The following is a 19,107-nucleotide window of genomic DNA, read 5'->3' on the forward strand; positions in this document are numbered from 1 at the left end:
GGGCGCTGACACGGAGCCAGCGATGGATCAGCGTCCCCTGGCTCGTTGGGGTAGGATGTCAGTTCACGGCCATGCTCTGTCATCTTCAAATAATGTTTGAAAGCGCAGATTCTTCTTCCTGGATGATCTCTCTCGCCTTTGGCAGTGACTGTTCACAAATACTCTGCAAAACCTTCACTGTAAGGCACTGCATAGAAGTTTGGCTTCAGCTGACAGCTCCGCTGCACAGCAGCTCCAGACTGGCTCTGGCTTTTGTACTGTCTCTGAATGAAAACGTTGCTGGAAAAGATAGAAAACTGCTGTGGTCCAAGTGAAGAACTTCTGTTGTCCCATATGTATATAAAATTTAATTATTTAAATTTATTAATTTCTAGCTTGCACTGTTTTTTTTCTCACTTTGCAATGGAATAACTTTTTAAAAATTGGAAAGCTGCTGAGCAGGAAAACTGTTGTGCCCTGAGATTTACAGCAGAGCCTCCCCATTCTCTGCAGAATCTTTTTCATTTTCTGGACTTCCCTTGAACTGGAGCCCTTTGGTCCGGGAGTGCCTCTTCTTCTCAGGGAATGAGAAACTGAGGTAGGCTTTATTTTTGGGCTCCTGTTAGTGAGAGATGCTTTGGCCTTGGAGGAAAGGCCATTTGTGCTGCCCAGGGCAGAGCCTGCTTTCTCTGTGCCCGTTGGCGCTGCAGCCGCTGCCTCTGTGCCCTCCCCAAGGCAAGGGGAGTTGGGTCGCCGTGTCCGAGCGCTTGGTTGGGGCACTGCGGCGCTTGAGGTTTCTCATGCGTTGATCTGGAGGTGCTCTGCCGCCGACTCAGCCGCCCCGCGGGGCTCCCGTATCTGCAGCTCTTGTACCAGCTATTCTGGGCTCCGCTTGAGCTCTTCCATGGTGTGGAGTTCCCCATGTGTTTACAAGAAGGCATCATGCTGCTGCTGGCATCTCCCTGCCGGTGACGGACGCGGGCTTCTTGGTGCCTTGGGCTGCACTGCCACGTTATTTACCCAAGAGCAAAGCTGCTCCGAGACCCTGGTGCCCATGATCAGGTTGGTGGTGCCCACCATGGGTCACCAGGAGCCCTCGGGTGGGTGGGCAGCATGGAGAGCCTTCTCTGAGCAGATCCCCAGTTTGATTTGTGCCCTTTTGAAAGACTCTCGATTCAGACAACAGTTTTGGGGTGTTCACTCGGAAATTTAATGAGGAGAGCCAGGGAGGTCACCCTGGTGCTGTTGTGGCACGTTTGGGTCCGCAGTGCGGGAGGCTGCTTTCTGCCACAATCATCCAAACGATAATAAGAACACAGCAGTGTCTGCATCGTAGCTGGGAGAGAGAGAGAAACTGCTTCAGCCAAAGGTGGAAATTAAGAGACTGGAAATAAGAAGCAAGCAGCCGGGGAAATGTATCCCTGAGCAGAATGAGAAACCCATTACCGCTCTCTTTCTCCTGTCTTGTCAGTGACACCGAGACGTGCAGCCCGGGGACAGAGCTCCTTTGTCACCTTTCAGAAACACCCATCTCCGGCTCCCGGCGTTAACAAGCCTAAAGAGTGGCCGTTCGGTGACACTCGCTTATGAGCTCAGTGTAGGTTTTCAGCAGTGTGAATTATTTTAAATGCCAAAACGGAGATCAGCATCAATCAAATCGGTGGCTGCCCGCAGGTGAGGACAGCTGAGCGTGGGCTGCGCTAGGGAGCAGCCTCCTGCATTTGCACACAGGGCAGGGGAGAAGAGTCCAATTTGCAAAGAGTGCAAATTTCTCCCCGGCATGTGTGCTTGGGGCTTGCGCAGCCACGGAGGATGGTGACAGAACCTCAGTGCAAAGAGGGCAGGTGGCTCGTCCTCAGCCTCTTACCGGAGCTGTGTGACCCTGTGGTGCTGTGAGGTGGTGGAGAACATCTCTCCTCAAGGCAGGCTGAAATGGTTCCTTTGATCGTCCAGCCTGGAACGTGTAAGGAATGCATAATTTGGGATAAAGGAGGACTTTGTGATGGTTTTCTGAGTCCAGGCAGTCAGACACATCTGTGGTGATGAGCAAGGCTGAGGTCAAGCCAGGGGCACATGTCATGGTCAGGTCTGGAGATGATAACAATGATGAGACTCAATCCAGTGACCCCCAGGCATGTCTGTGGTGACAAGGGAGGTACAGAGCCCCTGTGCGGGGATGCTCTCAGGGCCCTTACGTGGTGCCCAGCTCAGAGTGTTGTTCTGCTGGCCCCATGGCTCCTCCGAGCAGCTCTGCTGAGCTGGGTCTTTGCTGTCTTGCAGGGTACTCGGCTGGTGTCACTGCCAGCTGCTTTGTGAGAGCCTGAGCTGGTGCTGGAAGTCTGGGCTGAGCTGGGAACCGAGCTGGTACCTCCTGTGTGGGATGGCCCAAGCTGGACCGCCCCTTAGATGAGCCAGACGTGGATTTGGATTGTCTTTAACATTCGTGCTTTTGCTAGGGAAGTCTGCTGTCTTAGCAGAGGTGCTAGGTGATGAGGTGGGGCTGGCAGAGGGTTATAAGAGTCCTCTTCAACAGCTACTGCGTCTGCATGTGTGTGCACACTGTCCGGAAGGGCGGGTGGAAAGCTCCGATGTAAACATGCCTCACGCAGCCGGAGCCTCTCCGAGGCGAGCGCCCGTTTCCTAAGGAAATTCCAGCCTGGTGATTCCTAATTCAGCCTGACAGCCGCGAGCAGGGAGGATGGGGATCAGCGGGGCTCCAGCCATCCCTAGGGCCTGAATGAGGTTTGGGTGCTTTGGGAGCACCCACAAAAACAAAACAAAAAACCACCAAACCTGTCTGTCTCTCATGCCTCGCTTCCACGTGGATTTTGGCCAGAGCTCTCCAGCTCAAGTCTTACCTCGCCTTGTCCATATGAGTGAAAACATGTCAGTGGAAAGAGACTCTACTTCTAACTGTTATCCATAGAGCTATTGGGAAGGGTGTATGGACAATTTGGTTGGCATCGGGTCTTCTGGACCCAGTGTCCAAGCTGTTGCTTTGTGTAGGTTTTAATCATCACCTGGAAGTTTTGTTAGAGCAGGAAATTTGTCCGAGGCTCCCAGCTTGGTGGTCTCTCCCCTGCACGTGGTGCTGCTGGCAGGGTTTGGTCGCTGATCTGTGTGCCCCCACCCTGGTGGCAGCTGCTTTTCAGCAGTAAAGTACCTTGTGAAGGCTGCGAGCAGTTTCTGCCTGAAAAGCACCTGCAGAGGTACTTCTGGCTCTGGGGAGGGGTGGAGGGGAGATGCTGGCAGCTTTGGTGTGTGTATGCTCAATGAACTTGCCAGCGTGAGACTTCTTCCTCAGGTTTCCAAATTAAATCGCAGAGGATTTAAAGGTAGAAAACACCTCTTATTTCCGCTGTTGCTTCCAACAACATACCCTGCAGGAGACATCCTTTTAGCCAAGATTGCAGATTGATGGTTGGGTGTGTGAGCTGCGGGCTTTGTCTTGGGCTGAAGCTGATTATCCCCTCCCACGGCTGAGCAGAGTATGTTATAAACAGCTAAACCACATAACAAATTAACACACAGAGGCTGACCCAAGTGGCAAAATATCAAGCCTGAACTGTTTACCAATAAGTTAGGAGACCTGTTTAATTCTTGCTGGGCTTAGAGACATCCTTACTTTATCTCAAGGACTGTGTAATTAGAAAGCCTCCTTTGAATTTTATCTGCAGGGCACACTGGATCTAATTCTTTCCTCTGTGTGTTTCTTTTCTTTCCCCAGAACCATGTGAGGGACATTGCTGGGGCACAGGACACGAACGAGGAACACGGTTTGCCTTTTCCAGGATGGATCAGAGGAAGAACTGGCCTTGGGTACCAGACTCCGATGGCTGGTCGGTGGCTTTGCTCTGTCTTTTCCTGGCATCGCTCTCCCAAAATGTGTCCAGCAATGGCTTGTTCAGCACTTTCCACTCTGAGAACCGGGACTGGACGTTCAACCACCTGACTGTTCACCAAGGTACTGGAGCAGTCTACGTTGGAGCCATCAACAGAGTTTACAAGCTGTCGGGTAACCTGACCATTTTGGTGGCTCATAAAACTGGTCCTGAGGAGGACAATAAATCCTGCTACCCTCCCCTCATCGTCCAGCCATGCAGCGAGATCCTCACCCTCACCAACAATGTCAACAAGCTGCTGATCATTGACTACTCTGAGAACCGGCTGCTGGCTTGCGGCAGCCTCTACCAGGGGGTCTGCAAGCTGCTGCGCCTGGATGACCTCTTCATCTTGGTAGAGCCCTCGCACAAAAAAGAGCACTACCTCTCCAGTGTCAACAAGACGGGCACAATGTATGGTGTGATCGTGCGCTCGGAAGGTGAAGATGGGAAGCTCTTCATTGGCACGGCGGTGGATGGGAAGCAGGATTACTTCCCCACCCTCTCCAGCCGCAAACTTCCCCGGGACCCGGAGTCATCAGCAATGTTGGATTATGAGCTCCACAGTGACTTTGTCTCATCCCTCATCAAAATCCCCTCAGACACCTTGGCCCTTGTTTCGCACTTTGACATTTTCTACATCTATGGTTTTGCCAGTGGGAACTTTGTCTATTTTTTGACTGTCCAGCCAGAGACCCCAGAGGGTGTCTCCATCAACTCCGCCAGCGATCTCTTTTACACATCTCGCGTCGTCCGCCTCTGCAAAAATGACCCGAAGTTCCACTCCTATGTCTCTCTGCCCTTTGGCTGCGTCAAAGGGGACACGGAGTACCGCCTCCTGCAAGCAGCGTACCTCTCCAAGCCAGGAGATGTGCTGGCCAAGTCCCTCAATATCACGGCCCAGGAGGATGTCCTCTTTGCCATTTTCTCCAAGGGACAGAAGCAGTACCATCAGCCACCCGACGACTCCGCGCTCTGCGTCTTCCCCATTCGCACCATCAACGCTCGGATCAAGGACCGCCTGCAGTCCTGCTACCAGGGGGAAGGCAACCTGGAGCTCAACTGGCTGCTGGGCAAAGATGTCCAGTGCACTAAAGCGGTAAGGATGCTCCAGCTGTTGGCCGTGGTAGCCCTTGAGAACTGGTATCAGTGCCTGGCCCTATGGCACATGAGCTTGCAGAATAGGATCAATCTTTCTGTGCCTCAGTTTCCCTGAACACTGAACAGACGTAGTAGTCCTTTTCCTCTTTAGTCCCTGTTGTTATCAGACAGTGGGGGCAATGACAGAAAGAGGTAGCATTAAGGCAGATGAATAAAGGTGTGCAACTTGCTGGAAGTGTTTGCTGTTCCCAGTCTGGGGCTCTGGAAGCTGGAGGAAGGCTCTCGCCCTTCCCTGGGCAGGAGGGCGGTATCGACAAACTAACAAGATAAATACAAATGGTGGTTGTGTCTTTTGTATTTTTATTCAGCTGTTTTCTTTAATCTTGATTCACATGCAGATTGTTCTTGGGCTGACCTGGGAATCCCTGGGGCCTTCTTGTGCCAAGCATATTAAGTTTGGCTGCTGGAAGGAGAGAAACATGGGTTAAATGAAATGAAAGAAGGTGAAGAAAAGCTTGAGCACTGGCTTGCACAGGGGAGAGTCATCCCATCTCGGTTGCAACTAGATGTGCCTGAGCATTTGGTAGTTAATGTCCCTTGTGGAAAATAAGTGGATTGCAGTCAGCGTGATGACGAGTGGCCACCCGTGTCGCCACCCCGCCGCCTATGCTGTGTAGGAATTCACTCAAGCAATCTCAGCTGATACGGCTTAATAATACTCAGCTGTTGGCAGAATGATTTTCCTTTACTCATGGGAAGTGGTGTTCCAGGGAGAAGCCAGCATCCACATTCCCTGTCTTGTAGAAAGGAAACTGAGGCACAGAGAGGTGGTTTGTAGGAGAGCGCACAGCTGGGCAGTGGAAGGAGCAAGAGTGCATCTTCCCACTTAGCACTGGGCTGTTTTGTGTTGCCAGAGCCCGTTCCCTGTGTGATCACCCACCTTTCCAGGGCAGCCAGGCTGGTGCTTTCCACCAGCCCCATGTTCACATGGGAAAGGTTTAACTCTGCCCTGGAGCTGGGCCGTTTGCGCCAGATGGAGGTGGCTGCTCCCAACAGGAATGAACAGCAGCGTCCTCTCCCCTCTCTTGGTGTGGCATCAGCCGTGTCCGGCTGTCCTCTGGCTGGTGACTGCCCCGAGCCTGTCCCGCCCCATGTGCGGCACTGCCAGTGCTGCTGCGAGCTGTCAGCAGCAGGGCTTGTGTCGTCTTCAAGGGGAGCCTTTGCTGATGTGGGGATGCTGAGCACCTTTCTGCTTATGCTACTTGGCACCTCTGGAAATCAGGCTGAGAGGAGGCGAAATGAGCGGAGGAGAGAGTTCCTGCATGGCCGTGCAGCAGGGCTAAACCCATGAGAAACCTCATAGCTTTAGAAAATGAGTGAAAGTGTCTCTTGGACTGAGCCCTGTCCAGATACATTTTGGAGCAGCTGCAGAGTGTCTTGGCCTCAGGCAGTGAAGGGAACAAGCCATTGCAGAAGGTGGCTGAAGCTGGCAGGGTCCCTGGGCAGAGGCTTGTGCGCTGGTGGCTCCCACCCTGCTGTCAGCACCGCTGGCTCCCTTCTGCCTGAGCGCGGCTGTGTGGGGCTGCCCCGTGCTTTTCGTTTCACTCACAGCTGCCCAAAACCTCGTCTTTCCAGCCAGTCCCCATTGACGATAATTTCTGCGGCCTCGACATTAACCAGCCACTGGGAGGCTTGACGCCGGTGGACGGAGTGACACTCTTCACCTCGAGCCGGGACCGGATGACTTCTGTCGCTTCCTACGTCTACAACGGCTACAGCGTGGTGTTTGTGGGGACTAAGACTGGCAAGCTGAAGAAGGTAAGCTTATTTCCATGGCTTCGGAGAGCCAGGATCCATTTCTTATCTCTCTCAGGAATCTCTGATGTGCGTAGCTGCTGCTTTGTCTTGCAGATATTTCCCAGCGTGAAACTGGGAGCTAGTCAGGAGCAAAAATCACAGGGTCACAGAAAGCCTCGCATTGGTGCAGCAAAGTTAATCCTCAGCACTGTTACAGAGAACAGTGTTGCCGTGGTCGCTTTTGAAGCGGAGAAGTGCCAAGCCTTGGGCAAGGTGCAGCAGAAACTGCTGCAGCCTGGTCCTGGAAAAGGGACCAAACGGGGCCACACGGTTGCTATGGCTCTGTGGCGTTACAGCTCCAGAGCATCCCCTTGCATGGGCTGAGGGCACCTTCCTGTGCTTCCAGCCAGCGACTTCCTTCAGCAGCAGGGTAATGCAGGTCTCTGCACCGTCCCAGCTCTTGCACGCACCGCCTGCCTGTATATTATAGCGTTACCCTGTTGTTGGTCTGGGTTTTTTTGCATTTTATCATTCAGTAGACTATGGGGGGGGGGGGGGGGGTGTTCGTGGTGCTGATGCAGAAATTATCGGGGCAATAATGGGCCAGTCTGATTAGAGACAAGTGAGGAGCTGGCTTGCAATGTCTGAGTTCGAGTGAACCTCAGCAAGCTGTATCCAAGGGCTCGGATCTCTCCTTTTTGATACACTGATGGAAATCTTGCAATAGTTTTGAGTTGTTTCCCAGCAATCCTTCTGCTTGTGTAGAAGACTGTGAGTTAGAAAGCTTTTGGTGATGGCAAAATTGCTGATGGTGGCAGGATGGTTGGTCATGGAGAGATAGGAATGGGTTAACTTGGCTGCTTTTGGAAACCAAGCCTCAGGGCAGAGTCCTACTGCTTCTCTCTGCCTCTTACCTCCTGCTCTTCCCTCTGACAGTTGGATGATTGATCAGTCCTGGAAGATAACATGCCTCACCCTCTGCATCATAAAGGCTGGGGCTAGTTGCCCAAGGCAAAGAGATGCTCCCGCTGGGCGCAGGGGTTGGGGGGGCTCCGATGGGATTTAGGATTTTGCAGTCGAACTGGGATATCTTCTGAACCGCTCTTCAGTCAGTAGCGTGCAAAGGCTGGTCAGGCCCAGCCATGCATCTGCTGAGTGTAGTCCTCCAGTCCTCTCTCAGGAGTCCCCTATTTTAAATAAGCACGGCAATGGCCTTGGGGTGTGTAAGTGGAGGGGAACCCCCCCGCTGTTGGTCTTTAGAGTTGGAGCTGCAACTAGAAGCCAGCTCATCAGCGTCTGCAGAAGTCTGCTCCAGCAAAACCAGCCTTGAGATGCTGCCCTGGAAAGCTGAGATCCTTCAAATTAACCGAAAATGTAAATGATAGCGTTAGGTGAACGCACTAAATGCAGACCCTGCTTCTTCGTACCCGGGAAAGAGTTAACAACTGTAATCAACAGCAGGCTGTTAATTTTTTGTGTCCTTAAGCAGCAGGGAATTTCTTCCTCATCTATCCAGGAAGATACAAGGACAGGCAGATACTACACTTGAATGTCTGCATCATTTTAATTACATCAGTTCATTAATATTCATTCAGCACTTTACAAGTGCTGAGTAGTAGTAAATTAGGTGCCTCCCTGGTGCCTCTCGAGTGTCAGCGGGGCAATTTTGAACACGGGGGAGAGTGGGCTTGTAAGCAGAGCCCCTCTGCTCCCTGCCCGCCCACCCGCCCTGCCACACGGGAGCGCCGGGATTTTTCCAGCTACGAGGATGGAAGAGGCACCCTCAGCATAGTGCAGATGCACGTGCCATCAAGCTGCAAGCCAGCCCTGCAGCCCGGTGCTGGCTGCTCTGGTGGTGGTGGGGATTGGGGAGGTGCCTCATTTAGAGGCAGTTAAAGCAAACAGCTTGTGCCTGCACACCAGGTATTTACTGTCACATCCCATTAATTATGTAGGATTGGAGAAGAAGCAGTATCTCCTGCACGGTTTAATTCCTTCTGCTATTCTACATTGAACACCTACCTTTTTGATGCAAAGTTGGTCTGTTCATGCCCATCCACTTCACTCTGTCCAGAAGCCAGGCGGCTGGGCAGGACGGGGGGAGATGGGGAAGGAGGGCTGCGGGAATCCTTCACGTTGTACCTGTGTTTGAGCCAGTGGTAACTAGGCGCTGAGAAAATCGGTTCATCTCTTGAGCAAATTCATTCCAGGCATTCACTGCAGTCAGCCTTTCGTGGCATCTGCCAAGCACCTTGATTTAGTGTGTATCAGAGTTGTCTGCAGCTGATGAGACTTGTGCCTCCTGTTGTCATTAGCTGGAGCGATCACTGTCCCGTCCTCCCCTGCACGGGGCTGGGAATGTTGTTGTTCTCTATCTCGTGGTCCTGTCCACAACTTCAGTAAATCCTTTCTCATTTGACATGTGGGATTATCTTTTACGTGGCCTAAGAGAGGTCACGTGAAGCATAGGAAGCGGCTTTGCATAGAACTGTGAGGCTCTTGGGAGGCTCGCTGCAGAGCAGGCGTTGCAGACCCAGTGCGGAATTACCAGGTTGTCTCTGGATTTTGTGCATGTTCCGAGACCAGACATGTCTCGAAGTTAGCGAGTGCTCAGGATGCTCAGGACTGTTTCCATATCTCTTCTTCCCCATATGTGAAATGAGGATGGTAAAAATGTATGCACCTCTAAGTGCCAGAGATGTACAGATAGATGCCTCGTCTCCGCTGGTTCGCCACCTTGCTATTTACTACACAATTAACGTCTGAAAGCTATGTCACACCTATTCCCTCTCCCACAGCCGTTGATTTACTTTGGAAACAAGCTGGTGGCTCAGGCTGGGGTTTCAAAGAAGACACTTTTGTGTAGCTGGAGGACAGAAGTCAGGGAGCCACCTCAGAAATCTTTCAAATTTGTCTGTGCTTCCCCAGTGAGAATTCATTAATGAAAATGCCGCGTTATCTCACTGATGTCCTTCTTCCCATTAGCTATTCCCTAGGAGAGCGGCTGCTGCTTCAGCCTCTCTCCTCCAAAGGAGCTGAATGCTGAAGGTCCCCACTCCCCTGCCTGCCTGCCCAGACATCCCTGCCTGTGCAATGCTGGTACAGCCCTGTGTTTGCTGGCCCTTCCCTGTTTCCTGGGTACATTTGAAGTCCCTTTTTGCTCCTTTCAGCAGCCAGCCCTGGCTGACACGTAAAAGGAGAGAAGTTTTCTGTCTGCTCGGGAGCAGCGCGGAGCCCCGTGGCGGGGCTGGCAGCTTTCCCAGGCTGAGCTCGCCGCTTGCTTTGCAGGTTCGGAGCCCCGTGGGGTCTGGCCGGTGCGGGCAGCCTGGGCAGGTCGCCCGCGAAGTCCGCACAGCCCAGCTGTGAGCTCGGCATAGCCATGCTGCGCCAGAGGGGTGTTGGTGCCGGAGCTGCTGACAAACAAGTCAATAATAGCAGATAAGTCAGTTGACAATGATTTTGGCATCTTTCCTGCAGGGAACCAGGGCACTTGCTTGGGTCAGGGTTTGAGCTCAGGGTTGAGGGTGTGCTTGTACCTGCTGTGGCTGCCCGGGACTGGTCAGCTGCTCCTCGCACCACTGGTGACACGCATGAGTGCATCGTCTGACCCTGGTTACTATTGAAGGGGGTGAAGGATGAATCGATGCATCTGTTCTCCATTAACACTCAGTGCTGGAGGAGGAATTTTCTCGCACAGTGTTGTCTCGGTCAGCCCGCTGCCTCTCGTTGCAATCCGCCTGTATGTTGGGCATGCCTCGGGTGGGGACTCGTGGTGCGCTCGGTGCAGGTCCTGCATGAAATGGCTGCGCCCCCGCGATGCCCCCTGGCTGCCCGCTCTTTTGGAGAACTACTGTTCCTCCTCAGCAGTTTTCTCCAAGTGGTGAAAAGCAAATGTGCTGATGATGCCGTGACCTTTCGGATAAAGCACAGGTACCTGGGATGCAGTTCTCCCTGCAGCTTGGTGGTCTAGCTCTTCTTCCAAAGCATCTCAGCTTCGTGGCTGGGGGAGCGAGGGGGAAGAGGATCATGTTAGAGATGTACTTGTTCAGAATTGTGGATTCCTGCAATACAACAATTTTTATCGAGCAAAATTAGAGGAGACATTAATGCAACACTTAACAGCAACTAACTGCTGGGGGGAGATGTGTCGGCTTGCTTGTTCTGTTTAGGGGCTTCATACAATTCCATCAATATTGATGCGTGATGCCTTTGATTTTGACACTAATCATTGCTATGAATTAAATTTGCAGCCATATAATTAGGACTGCTATTAATAGGGCCTCAAGCTAAGCACTGCTGTGCTAGTTGTCTTTTTCCTGATGGAAAACGGCATCCACGGAACTCAGCTAATGTGGTTTGCCTGTTAGATGCTGAGACTGATGTGAAAATTATACTTGCTATATTTAGAGGGGCTCCTCTGAAAGGCAGATGCATGGGAAGGGTCTGACTCAGAGGTTTCCCAGGAGCTGCACTGGCGTTGCCCTTAAGCTTCCTAGTAGTTTGCTGCTCTTCTCTTAAGATACATAGACTTAGTGGGAGCAAAGGATTGCAGGAAGAAGAGAGTAACCCTCAGTTTGAAGGGCTGCTATTGCAAGCCTTGTTTCCATTTCAGCTCCCCTTCCTCATGCAAATCTTTCCATTTATTTCTCCCACCCAATGCTGTTTCAACTCTCTCTGTCCCTGTGCATGCCCGGTTTCATCTCATCAGGCTGAGCACAGTGGTTGGGATAGCAGCATGGCTCACCAGCAAAAATCAATCTTGTATTTCATCCCAAGAGGTGTGTTTCTTATTGGATCTAATAAATCAGCGAAGTGCCCTTCATTCAGCTTGTCAATGGAGGACATTGTTTGTGATCAAGAATAAATAAATGTCTCTTCTATGTCTGACAGTGCACCGTCTACGTATTATTTTACCATCGTGCTGTTTATGCCCGCTGTAGGAAAAATGCGGTGCCTGCAGCCTCGCCATCCCTTGCCTATGTTCCCATGGGCTGGGTACGCTCCTGGATGGCACGTGCGATTGATCCCAGGGAAAAGCAGTAACGGTGACTTTGTACCTGGTTTTCACCCAGTACCGAGTTGCTCCAGTGGCAATAAGGCTTTGATCTGTGTGCTTGAAGATGCTCGGAGGTGTGGGGCATGCTTCTCGGTGCTGGTGTGTTAGAGCTGCCCAGGCTAGGTCTGAGGGCTGGGCTCTGCACCCAGGGCTTGCTTCTACAAAGGACGCTGAGAAGTGCTCTGCGTTGTCTGTCTTCAGCATAAACTTTGGTGCTACAGGCAAGGACCCAGGTTTGGTTATTTTGGCTGCCCTGAGGTGAAGGATAGTGTGTGCATCTCAATTCACACCCTATCCTCCCGCATAAATGGGCGTCAGACGTTGTTCTGCGCTCCTGTAACACACTGTCCCAAAGGCAGCTGTGCTGTACACGGCTTGAATCGATTCTGGCATGCAAGGTCACCCGCGAAGAGCTGCTTGGGATCTGTCTGGAGGAGAAGTGCTACAGAAAAATATATAGTGCTGTAACTAGCTTTCATGATTGGAAACGCATTCCTGTTTACCTGTTGAATGCCTGAATGCATGGTGCGTAATGTCTGTCCTTGCTTTCAACGAAGGCGAACCTCCACTTTTGCAAGGGACAGTGATAACTGATTGGATTACGCAGTCAGGGGAAAGGCGAACTTTAAGTGTGTTGTTACGTCTTGGTATGTGATAGTTTTATTCAGCTTGGCTGATTTCATTTGTTCCATTAGTGGGAATAAAATAGGTCTTTCACAATGAAATATACGCCCGAACCTGTCCTTATCTGCCTTCATTCTATGGATGGTTATCTCATCCTTTTAATTTATCCTTAATTATCGCCCCTGCACGCATTCCATAGCACTTTAGGAAAAAGTTGGTTGCATCAGTGTGTAGAGAAGCCAAGAAGACATCAGGCTGTTATTGAACAGATGAAAATCATCCGTTTGCAGACACCTTCCAAAGGAGATGCCTAGTTTTAGCTATAGGTTGTAAGGTCGGGTGCTTTGCTGACTCAGTGATCAATCCATCAGCCTCGGAGCGCAGACCTCTGTGTCCCAGCAGAGGTGTAAGATGGCAGATGACTCTGGCTTGACTGAAGAAGTTGTTTAATTGAAAGGTATGAGAAGCAGCTCTCTGTTTCTTGCCCTTGGATGTGAAATAAGGGGGTATTTACTTGGTACCGTATTGCTGGTGACTTGCTCTGGTGTGGTCGGAGAAGCTGGGATTCTTTTTCTCCCTGAACAGGGATTTTCTAGCCTCAGACAGTAATGCCCCTTTGCTTCCATCTGTGTAAAAAGGGTGCTGTCAAACTGCAATCCCAGAAATGTGTCCCCAAAATGCCCACAAAATGGTCCCTTACATTTGTTATTGTTGGTAGCCAGAAGCTGGAGTTTTACTTATTAATTGGAATTTGTGCAAGGGAATATGAGAAGTGATCAAAGCCAAAGGAGAGCACTGCTGTGCATGTTTCGGGGCTGGAGAAGGGGCAGAGCTGCCAAGTCCCTCTAAACTCTGGTTTTGAGCAGTTCAGGAATGTCCCTACCACCTCTTAAAGGCATGAAATTGGCCTCCTCTTCTCCCAACATTACTTCTCTAGTTCTGTTATCTGTTGCCTGGCAGAGCAAGTAAAATAAGAAAAAAAGAGAAGTTGGGATGTATTTTTATAGCTGGTGGAGAGCTAAGGGGCAGGTGTTTAGGAAATGCTATGTGAAATTGAGCCAGGTGGGCTCAGAGTCTGCTTTAATCTGCTTTAATATGTTTCTTGGCTCATGAGATGGCGATGACTCTGGTTCTCACTCAGGTTCAGGCACCTTGAAAAATCAGCTTGAAATTTTTGAGTGCAACAATTACATTTTATTCCTTTCCAAACGAAGTGGAGCTAGTAAAGACTGCAAGTGGCTGGACAGCCGTATGCATGAAAAACAGCCTGCCTCAGGTCTCACCAGCTCCACCAGCAGCAACCAGCACCCCGAAGGCAAGGGGCTCCATGTGCTGAAAGGGGATGCTCTTGAAGAGCTCCTTGTGTAGATTCATCTCTGGGATTTGGTCCTGGCCCTCCCTGCCAAATGCTCTTATTGATTGTCTTAAACATCAGAAGTGTAGGACAAATTCTGCTGGCGATTCCCCCAGGAAGATTCCTGCTCCTGGGAAAGGAGCAGAAGGACCCCGTGGCTCCGTGAGCTCCTGGGCTTTCCCTGCAGTATCTGCCTCCTGCTCCCGCACCGCCCTTGGCACTGGCACGGTCCTGGCAAGTTTGGCATGAAGTCTCTCTTGGTGCCTCCCTTAGGTGCACACAGCCTTAAACCAGAAAAATGTCTCGGGTCTCCCCTTTCCCAGTGCTCTTGGGTTTTTATGCAGGCAGGAATAAAGCTCGGAGCGCCACACGTGAGGCTAAAGGGAGTTTGGAGGTGCATCAGTCCGTGTATTTTGGGATTAGTTACCAAAGTAACTACTGGGAAATAGTTACCAAAAAGGCTGTTTTTCCCCCTTGTGCAGATGTGTGGCTTTTTTTTTTTTTTCTTTAACATATTTAGAAGATAATGAATCCCCACACCTTTTATAAGAAGAGGTATTATCTCCTTTATGAGCATGAAGTGAGGCAGAAGTTATTCCTCCTCCGTTTCATGCTAGAAGCAGAGCTACATTTTCATCTAGTTCAGTAATGTATTTCTTCTTGAAGTAATCTGGGTGAAAAATATCAGGAAATACCAGACTATTTTGTGAATTCATGTTAGTTTTTCTGACTGTCCCCTGCTTTCCTCCGAGTATAAATCTGAAGAAGTTGCTGTGTTCTGGATGTTGTTTTTTGGGGGGAGGACAGTGTTAGACTCCTGCCTTTCTATTTATGCGTCAAGGAGTTCATGCTTTCTTTACTATATATATTTTTCTGCAGGCTTTTAAAATCCTCAGAGGTCAAAATAACATGAGTTTTGGTCCATTTGTAAGATCTTAAATCCCCGGGTGGCAAGAAATACTGTGAGAAGACTATGCTATGTTGCTTCTCTAAATGCCTCCTTGAGGCAGAAAAAAGAATGTGGAAAACAAAAATATGCTGGGAGAGACAGGGGAATCCGCAGGAAGAATCCCGTGTGCTGACACAGCCCCTGTGCTGCTGTTGCTGCAAAAAGGTTGGGATTTGGGGAAAACTGGGGAGCGAAATGCCGTGCAAAAGCAGCGTGGCCATGGCTTGTGATGGGACTTGCTGTTTGGCTTTCCCTTGTGCATCTGACTGATGCTGCCTTTAATATTCCCTCCATCCTACAATCGAGTTTACTACCCATTGTTGTTACGGTTGCTATTTGCCGCCGGCCAGGGCGACGACAGCATTAGCGGGGCTGTAAAATACTGCATGGTTTGCGAAGGCAAATCCATCACTTGAACGTCTGCCTGATATTTATGAATGTGCCAGACAGGCGTGGATTGGATGTGGCCAGTCTCTATATTAGCATTAGTCCATTACGCCTGTTATGATGCATAGTCTCCCCACCTCCCCCTGCCTTTTATTACCCTCTTTTCATTTCTGCCAAGATGCATGGACAGGCAGATGCCTACATTTCTCAGGCCTTCAGGGAGCTCTTTGCAGGCAGCCCAGCCTGAGCAATAAAGGAGGGAGATAAACCCCTGCCCGTGGTAGGGAGCTCCCAGGGGCTGGGGAGTGCAGAGCCCAGGGGAATTTTGCACCGGAGGAGCTCCCTGGGGTCTGTGGGGAGGCCGTAGGCTTTCCTGGCTGTGACTTGGACGAAAAGAACAGCAAAATATCAAGTCGAAATGTGACTGCTGCTTATTACCAGCAATGGTAGCAACTCCTGGCTCTTCTCCCAGCCACCCCGCCCCCGCATGCACGCCGTCAAGGGTCTGTTGCATTCAGTCTTTCCATGCGTTTAGGTTTTGGTCGTGTTTTTTTCCCCCCACTGTCACCTTAACTGTAGGCTGGAAGATGTTGGTCATTCATCAGGTGTGTCTCAAATCTAGATGATGCTAATCAGGCAGCGAGGGAGCCACATCTAGTGGCTGGGGGAGAGAAACGTGGTGGTACTGTGAGGGTAAGGACGCTTGGATTCTTCTCATGTTAACCACTAGTTTTATTGAGTTGACGTTGAATATATTACTCAAGCTTGCAATTTTCTGCTCTATAACTTGAATTTGCACGTTGTGATTTACACCCCTGTACATGGCTGTATTCCACCTGGGGCTCAGTGAGCCCTGAGGACCCTGAAAGGGATCTGCGGTCCGGTCACAGAGAGGTCTGGCCTGGGACCGAGGAGATGTGGCAGTGATGCCCATCTGTTGGGCAGTTCTCCCTCACGGGCAGGTTTCCCTGTGCATACCTTCCCTGTCTATGAGATTCTAAACCTTTCCCCAGCCCTGTGCTCCAGTGCCTGCTGCCAGCTTCGAGGTGCTGCCGCACCGCAGACGCCGTGCAATCCCACCAAAAGAGAGGATGGCGGCTGGCGGGGCCGAAGCTGCCTGGCGTGCGACCGAAAGCTGTCGGTCCCATGGGGCTTGCGCAGGACTTTGCGCCGCGCTCCCGCTCAGCGCTGAGCTGAAGGCGGCTGCCGTCAGCCACTGCCAGTCCCTACTGGGCAGCCTGCTGGGACCAGGGGCGGACGGTGGAGGAATAAGTGGCTGAGCAAGGGTTTAAGATGCCTCCGACACATGCATGCAAACAGGAGAGCGCAGGCAGCAGCACGGGCAGGCCTGGAATAATTCATGAGTGGCTTCGGCAGCATTGTCCCGTCATCCCCTGCCTGTGCCTCAGCCGGGGACCCTGCCACCTCTCCCAGTTGTTCCTTCTCGCTCAGTTACATGTCTTTGCATCAAATAGATACATGTAGATGGAAGTGATGTGCATTTAAAATAATGTACATATCATACAGCCTAGCTATTATACAGTGTGGGATTTTTTTTTTTTTTGTGGTAAGCTGCTAAATTATTTATTGTGTGCAGGGCTTTAATCTCATAAACCTGCCTGCAGGCCTTACGCAAACCAGCCTGAGCATCCTGTACAGCGCAAGTCAGGCAGCACAAAGCGCTGCCATGACTGTAGGTGGTAATTGTTCGTCTTGCCTCGGCCTCTTCCTCCCCCTCATCAGCTCATTAAAAGCAGTGGGGCCTGTTAAGTTGGTCATTGCCACTAATTTAGAGAGTGATTTGCATTTGCTGCTTGGAGAGGATGCCAATCCTGAGATCCCCCTTAGTCGGAACGAACAAGAGTTGGTCCCTTGAGCTGCTCAAAGTAAAGAAAAAAGGGTGAGGAAGAGACACTGGGGTAAAACAAGGTCTTTCAAATAAACATTGCTGTGCCTCCAGCTGGGAGCACTTACCTTCCCGAGCCGCTGGGAGCGTTTGCAGCCTGCAACCTCGCAGCTCTGAGTTAACATTTGGCTGACTAATGCGATGTTTGCTTTTGCTAGTCATCCTGCAGCCAGTGGCTTATTAGTGGAAAAACAGCATCCTTTTGCCTGCTTTCAGTTGTGAGTTTCTTTGATGCTTTTTGCCTGACGCGCTTAAAGCTTCCCACTCTGAGACTTTGTACCGCAAATGCAAGTGAGCACACAGAAGTGAGGGGGCTATTCTGGTCTCATATGCTTAAATTAGCAAATGGCAGAGTTGGAATAAAACCAGAGTCCCCTCCTCCCACCTTCTTCTTTCTTTTGACTCTCAGACCAGTTGCACCTCTTGAGTATATTTGGGCTAAAGCATTCTACAGAGCTTTGAAGCCAAAGGACAGCAGGCTGACCCTCTCTGGTTTTCTTTTCATGCCTTTTTTTTTTTTTTTTTGTGCAGAGCCTTTCACATTGGGAACTTGGTCTTGTTATTGAGAAATAAATAGTTGGAATAATCTGGAAGGTACAGGTTGAGAAGTGTGCTGCATCAAGACTGAAACCTGTGATCAGAGGCACCAGGCAGCCCGGGTTCAGCAGGATCAATGTGTTATTCCTCGAGGAGCATTAAAGAACAACCGATGCCTTCTGGAAAATGTTGATAAAGCTCTCTTTTTAGAATCATTTCTGCTTCTCTAGTACAAATGTACCATTTCTTGTTTGTATGTGTTGCTTTCTTCCTTCACTCTTTTATTATTAGGGACATTTACATGAAAACAGCATTTTTTTGCTCTCGCAGCATATTCCCCAATTGCAGCTGCGCTTCCTCAGCCAGAGATCTCTACCTTCCCTTGAAATAGGGCTGCCCTCTCTCCTGGGCATGATTGCATCCGCGCTGGCTCAGGGACACACACGTGGTGATGGTTCAGCTCCAAGCGAGGCAGCCGCTGCGTTCCCCGGGCACCAGAGAGGGATGTTACAGCTCCGCGTTCGTCCCTTGCTCTCTGCTCTCTTTAAGTTGTAAAGTTGGTTGGGATGCTCAGCGTGTTCGTTTCCTCCTGTGCATAGTTGGGTTTTGTACCTTTTCAGCAAAAAGAGGCCAGTGTAAAATCCCCGAGCAGGGAGGAATCCTCCAGGGTTTCCCAGAGTGGCTGGCTCTGCCTGTAGAGCTTTAGGCAGCAGGAGAAGCGGTTTTGAAAACAAGAGCTAATGAAGTTGTCTGGTAGATAGTAAGTATATGTGATAATGTAGATTAAAGGAAAAAAACTAAAAGCTAGTGTTTAGGACATAAGTGATGACATAAGCAATGTGGGATGATATATTTGTTCACCCCAGACGCTGCTTGCAAAGAGGCGGTGTGAGCCAAACTCCCTCCGCTACTGGAGAAAGTGAAGGGATGGTTACAATGAGTTGGGAAGGCTACATTAAAGCCATTTCAGAAGGTGGACATCTTGAAAGGATATACTCTTCCGCGATTCCTCTACTTGGCAGACCCAGCTGACGTAAAAGCTACGTACCTAGAAACCCTTGACTTGGCAATTTGAGGGGCCATCAAGGAATGGCTACATCTTCCGGCAAGTACTTGGGATGCCATCCTGTATTCCAGCACCCAGGATGGAGGTTTAGGTGTCACCAGGCTCTCGGGTTTGATTCCCAGTGTACAGACTTGAAGACTACCCAGAATTGCGCCATCTTCAGACAAGACAATAAGAGCAGTGGTTTGGGAGGAAGGCATTGAGAGGGAATTTGAAAGATTGTGGATTGCAGCAGAAGGAGATAAGGATAAAATTCCATCTATTTGGCACCCGAGAGCAGTTACAGTGATATCAGAGGAATTAGGCGGTGAGGGGCCAGCCTCTGAATGGGAGATACCCACTCCAAAAGGCATCTTTCTGAGACCCTCTAACTGGAGAAAATCTGTGAACTGGACCAAGTTGATGTCCCAGGGCCTTGGAGTTTCCAGCTTTGAGAAGGATAAAATCAGTAACAACTGGCTTGAATTCTA

The 19,107-nt window shown here is 50.5% G+C and overlaps 1 protein-coding gene across 12 annotated transcripts in view; it reads left to right on the forward strand.

Moving 5' to 3' along the window:
- PLXNA2 (plexin A2) overlaps positions 1-19,107 on the forward strand; it is a 260,299-nt gene that overhangs the window by 97,808 nt on the left and 143,384 nt on the right. For all 12 annotated transcript variants that reach the window (XM_087761945.1, XM_087761940.1, XM_009462408.2 and 9 more), the window contains 2 exons: positions 3,707-4,959; positions 6,597-6,779. In XM_087761945.1, coding sequence (XP_087618071.1) covers positions 3,707-4,959; positions 6,597-6,779 — 1,436 coding nt within the window. The remainder of the gene's footprint in view (positions 1-3,706; positions 4,960-6,596; positions 6,780-19,107) is intronic.

The sequence above is a fragment of the Nipponia nippon genome, unplaced genomic scaffold (assembly GCF_047370975.1).
Source record: "Nipponia nippon isolate SJK-2023a ecotype South Korea unplaced genomic scaffold, ASM4737097v1 scaffold_25, whole genome shotgun sequence".
Taxonomy (NCBI): Eukaryota; Metazoa; Chordata; class Aves; order Pelecaniformes; family Threskiornithidae; genus Nipponia; species Nipponia nippon.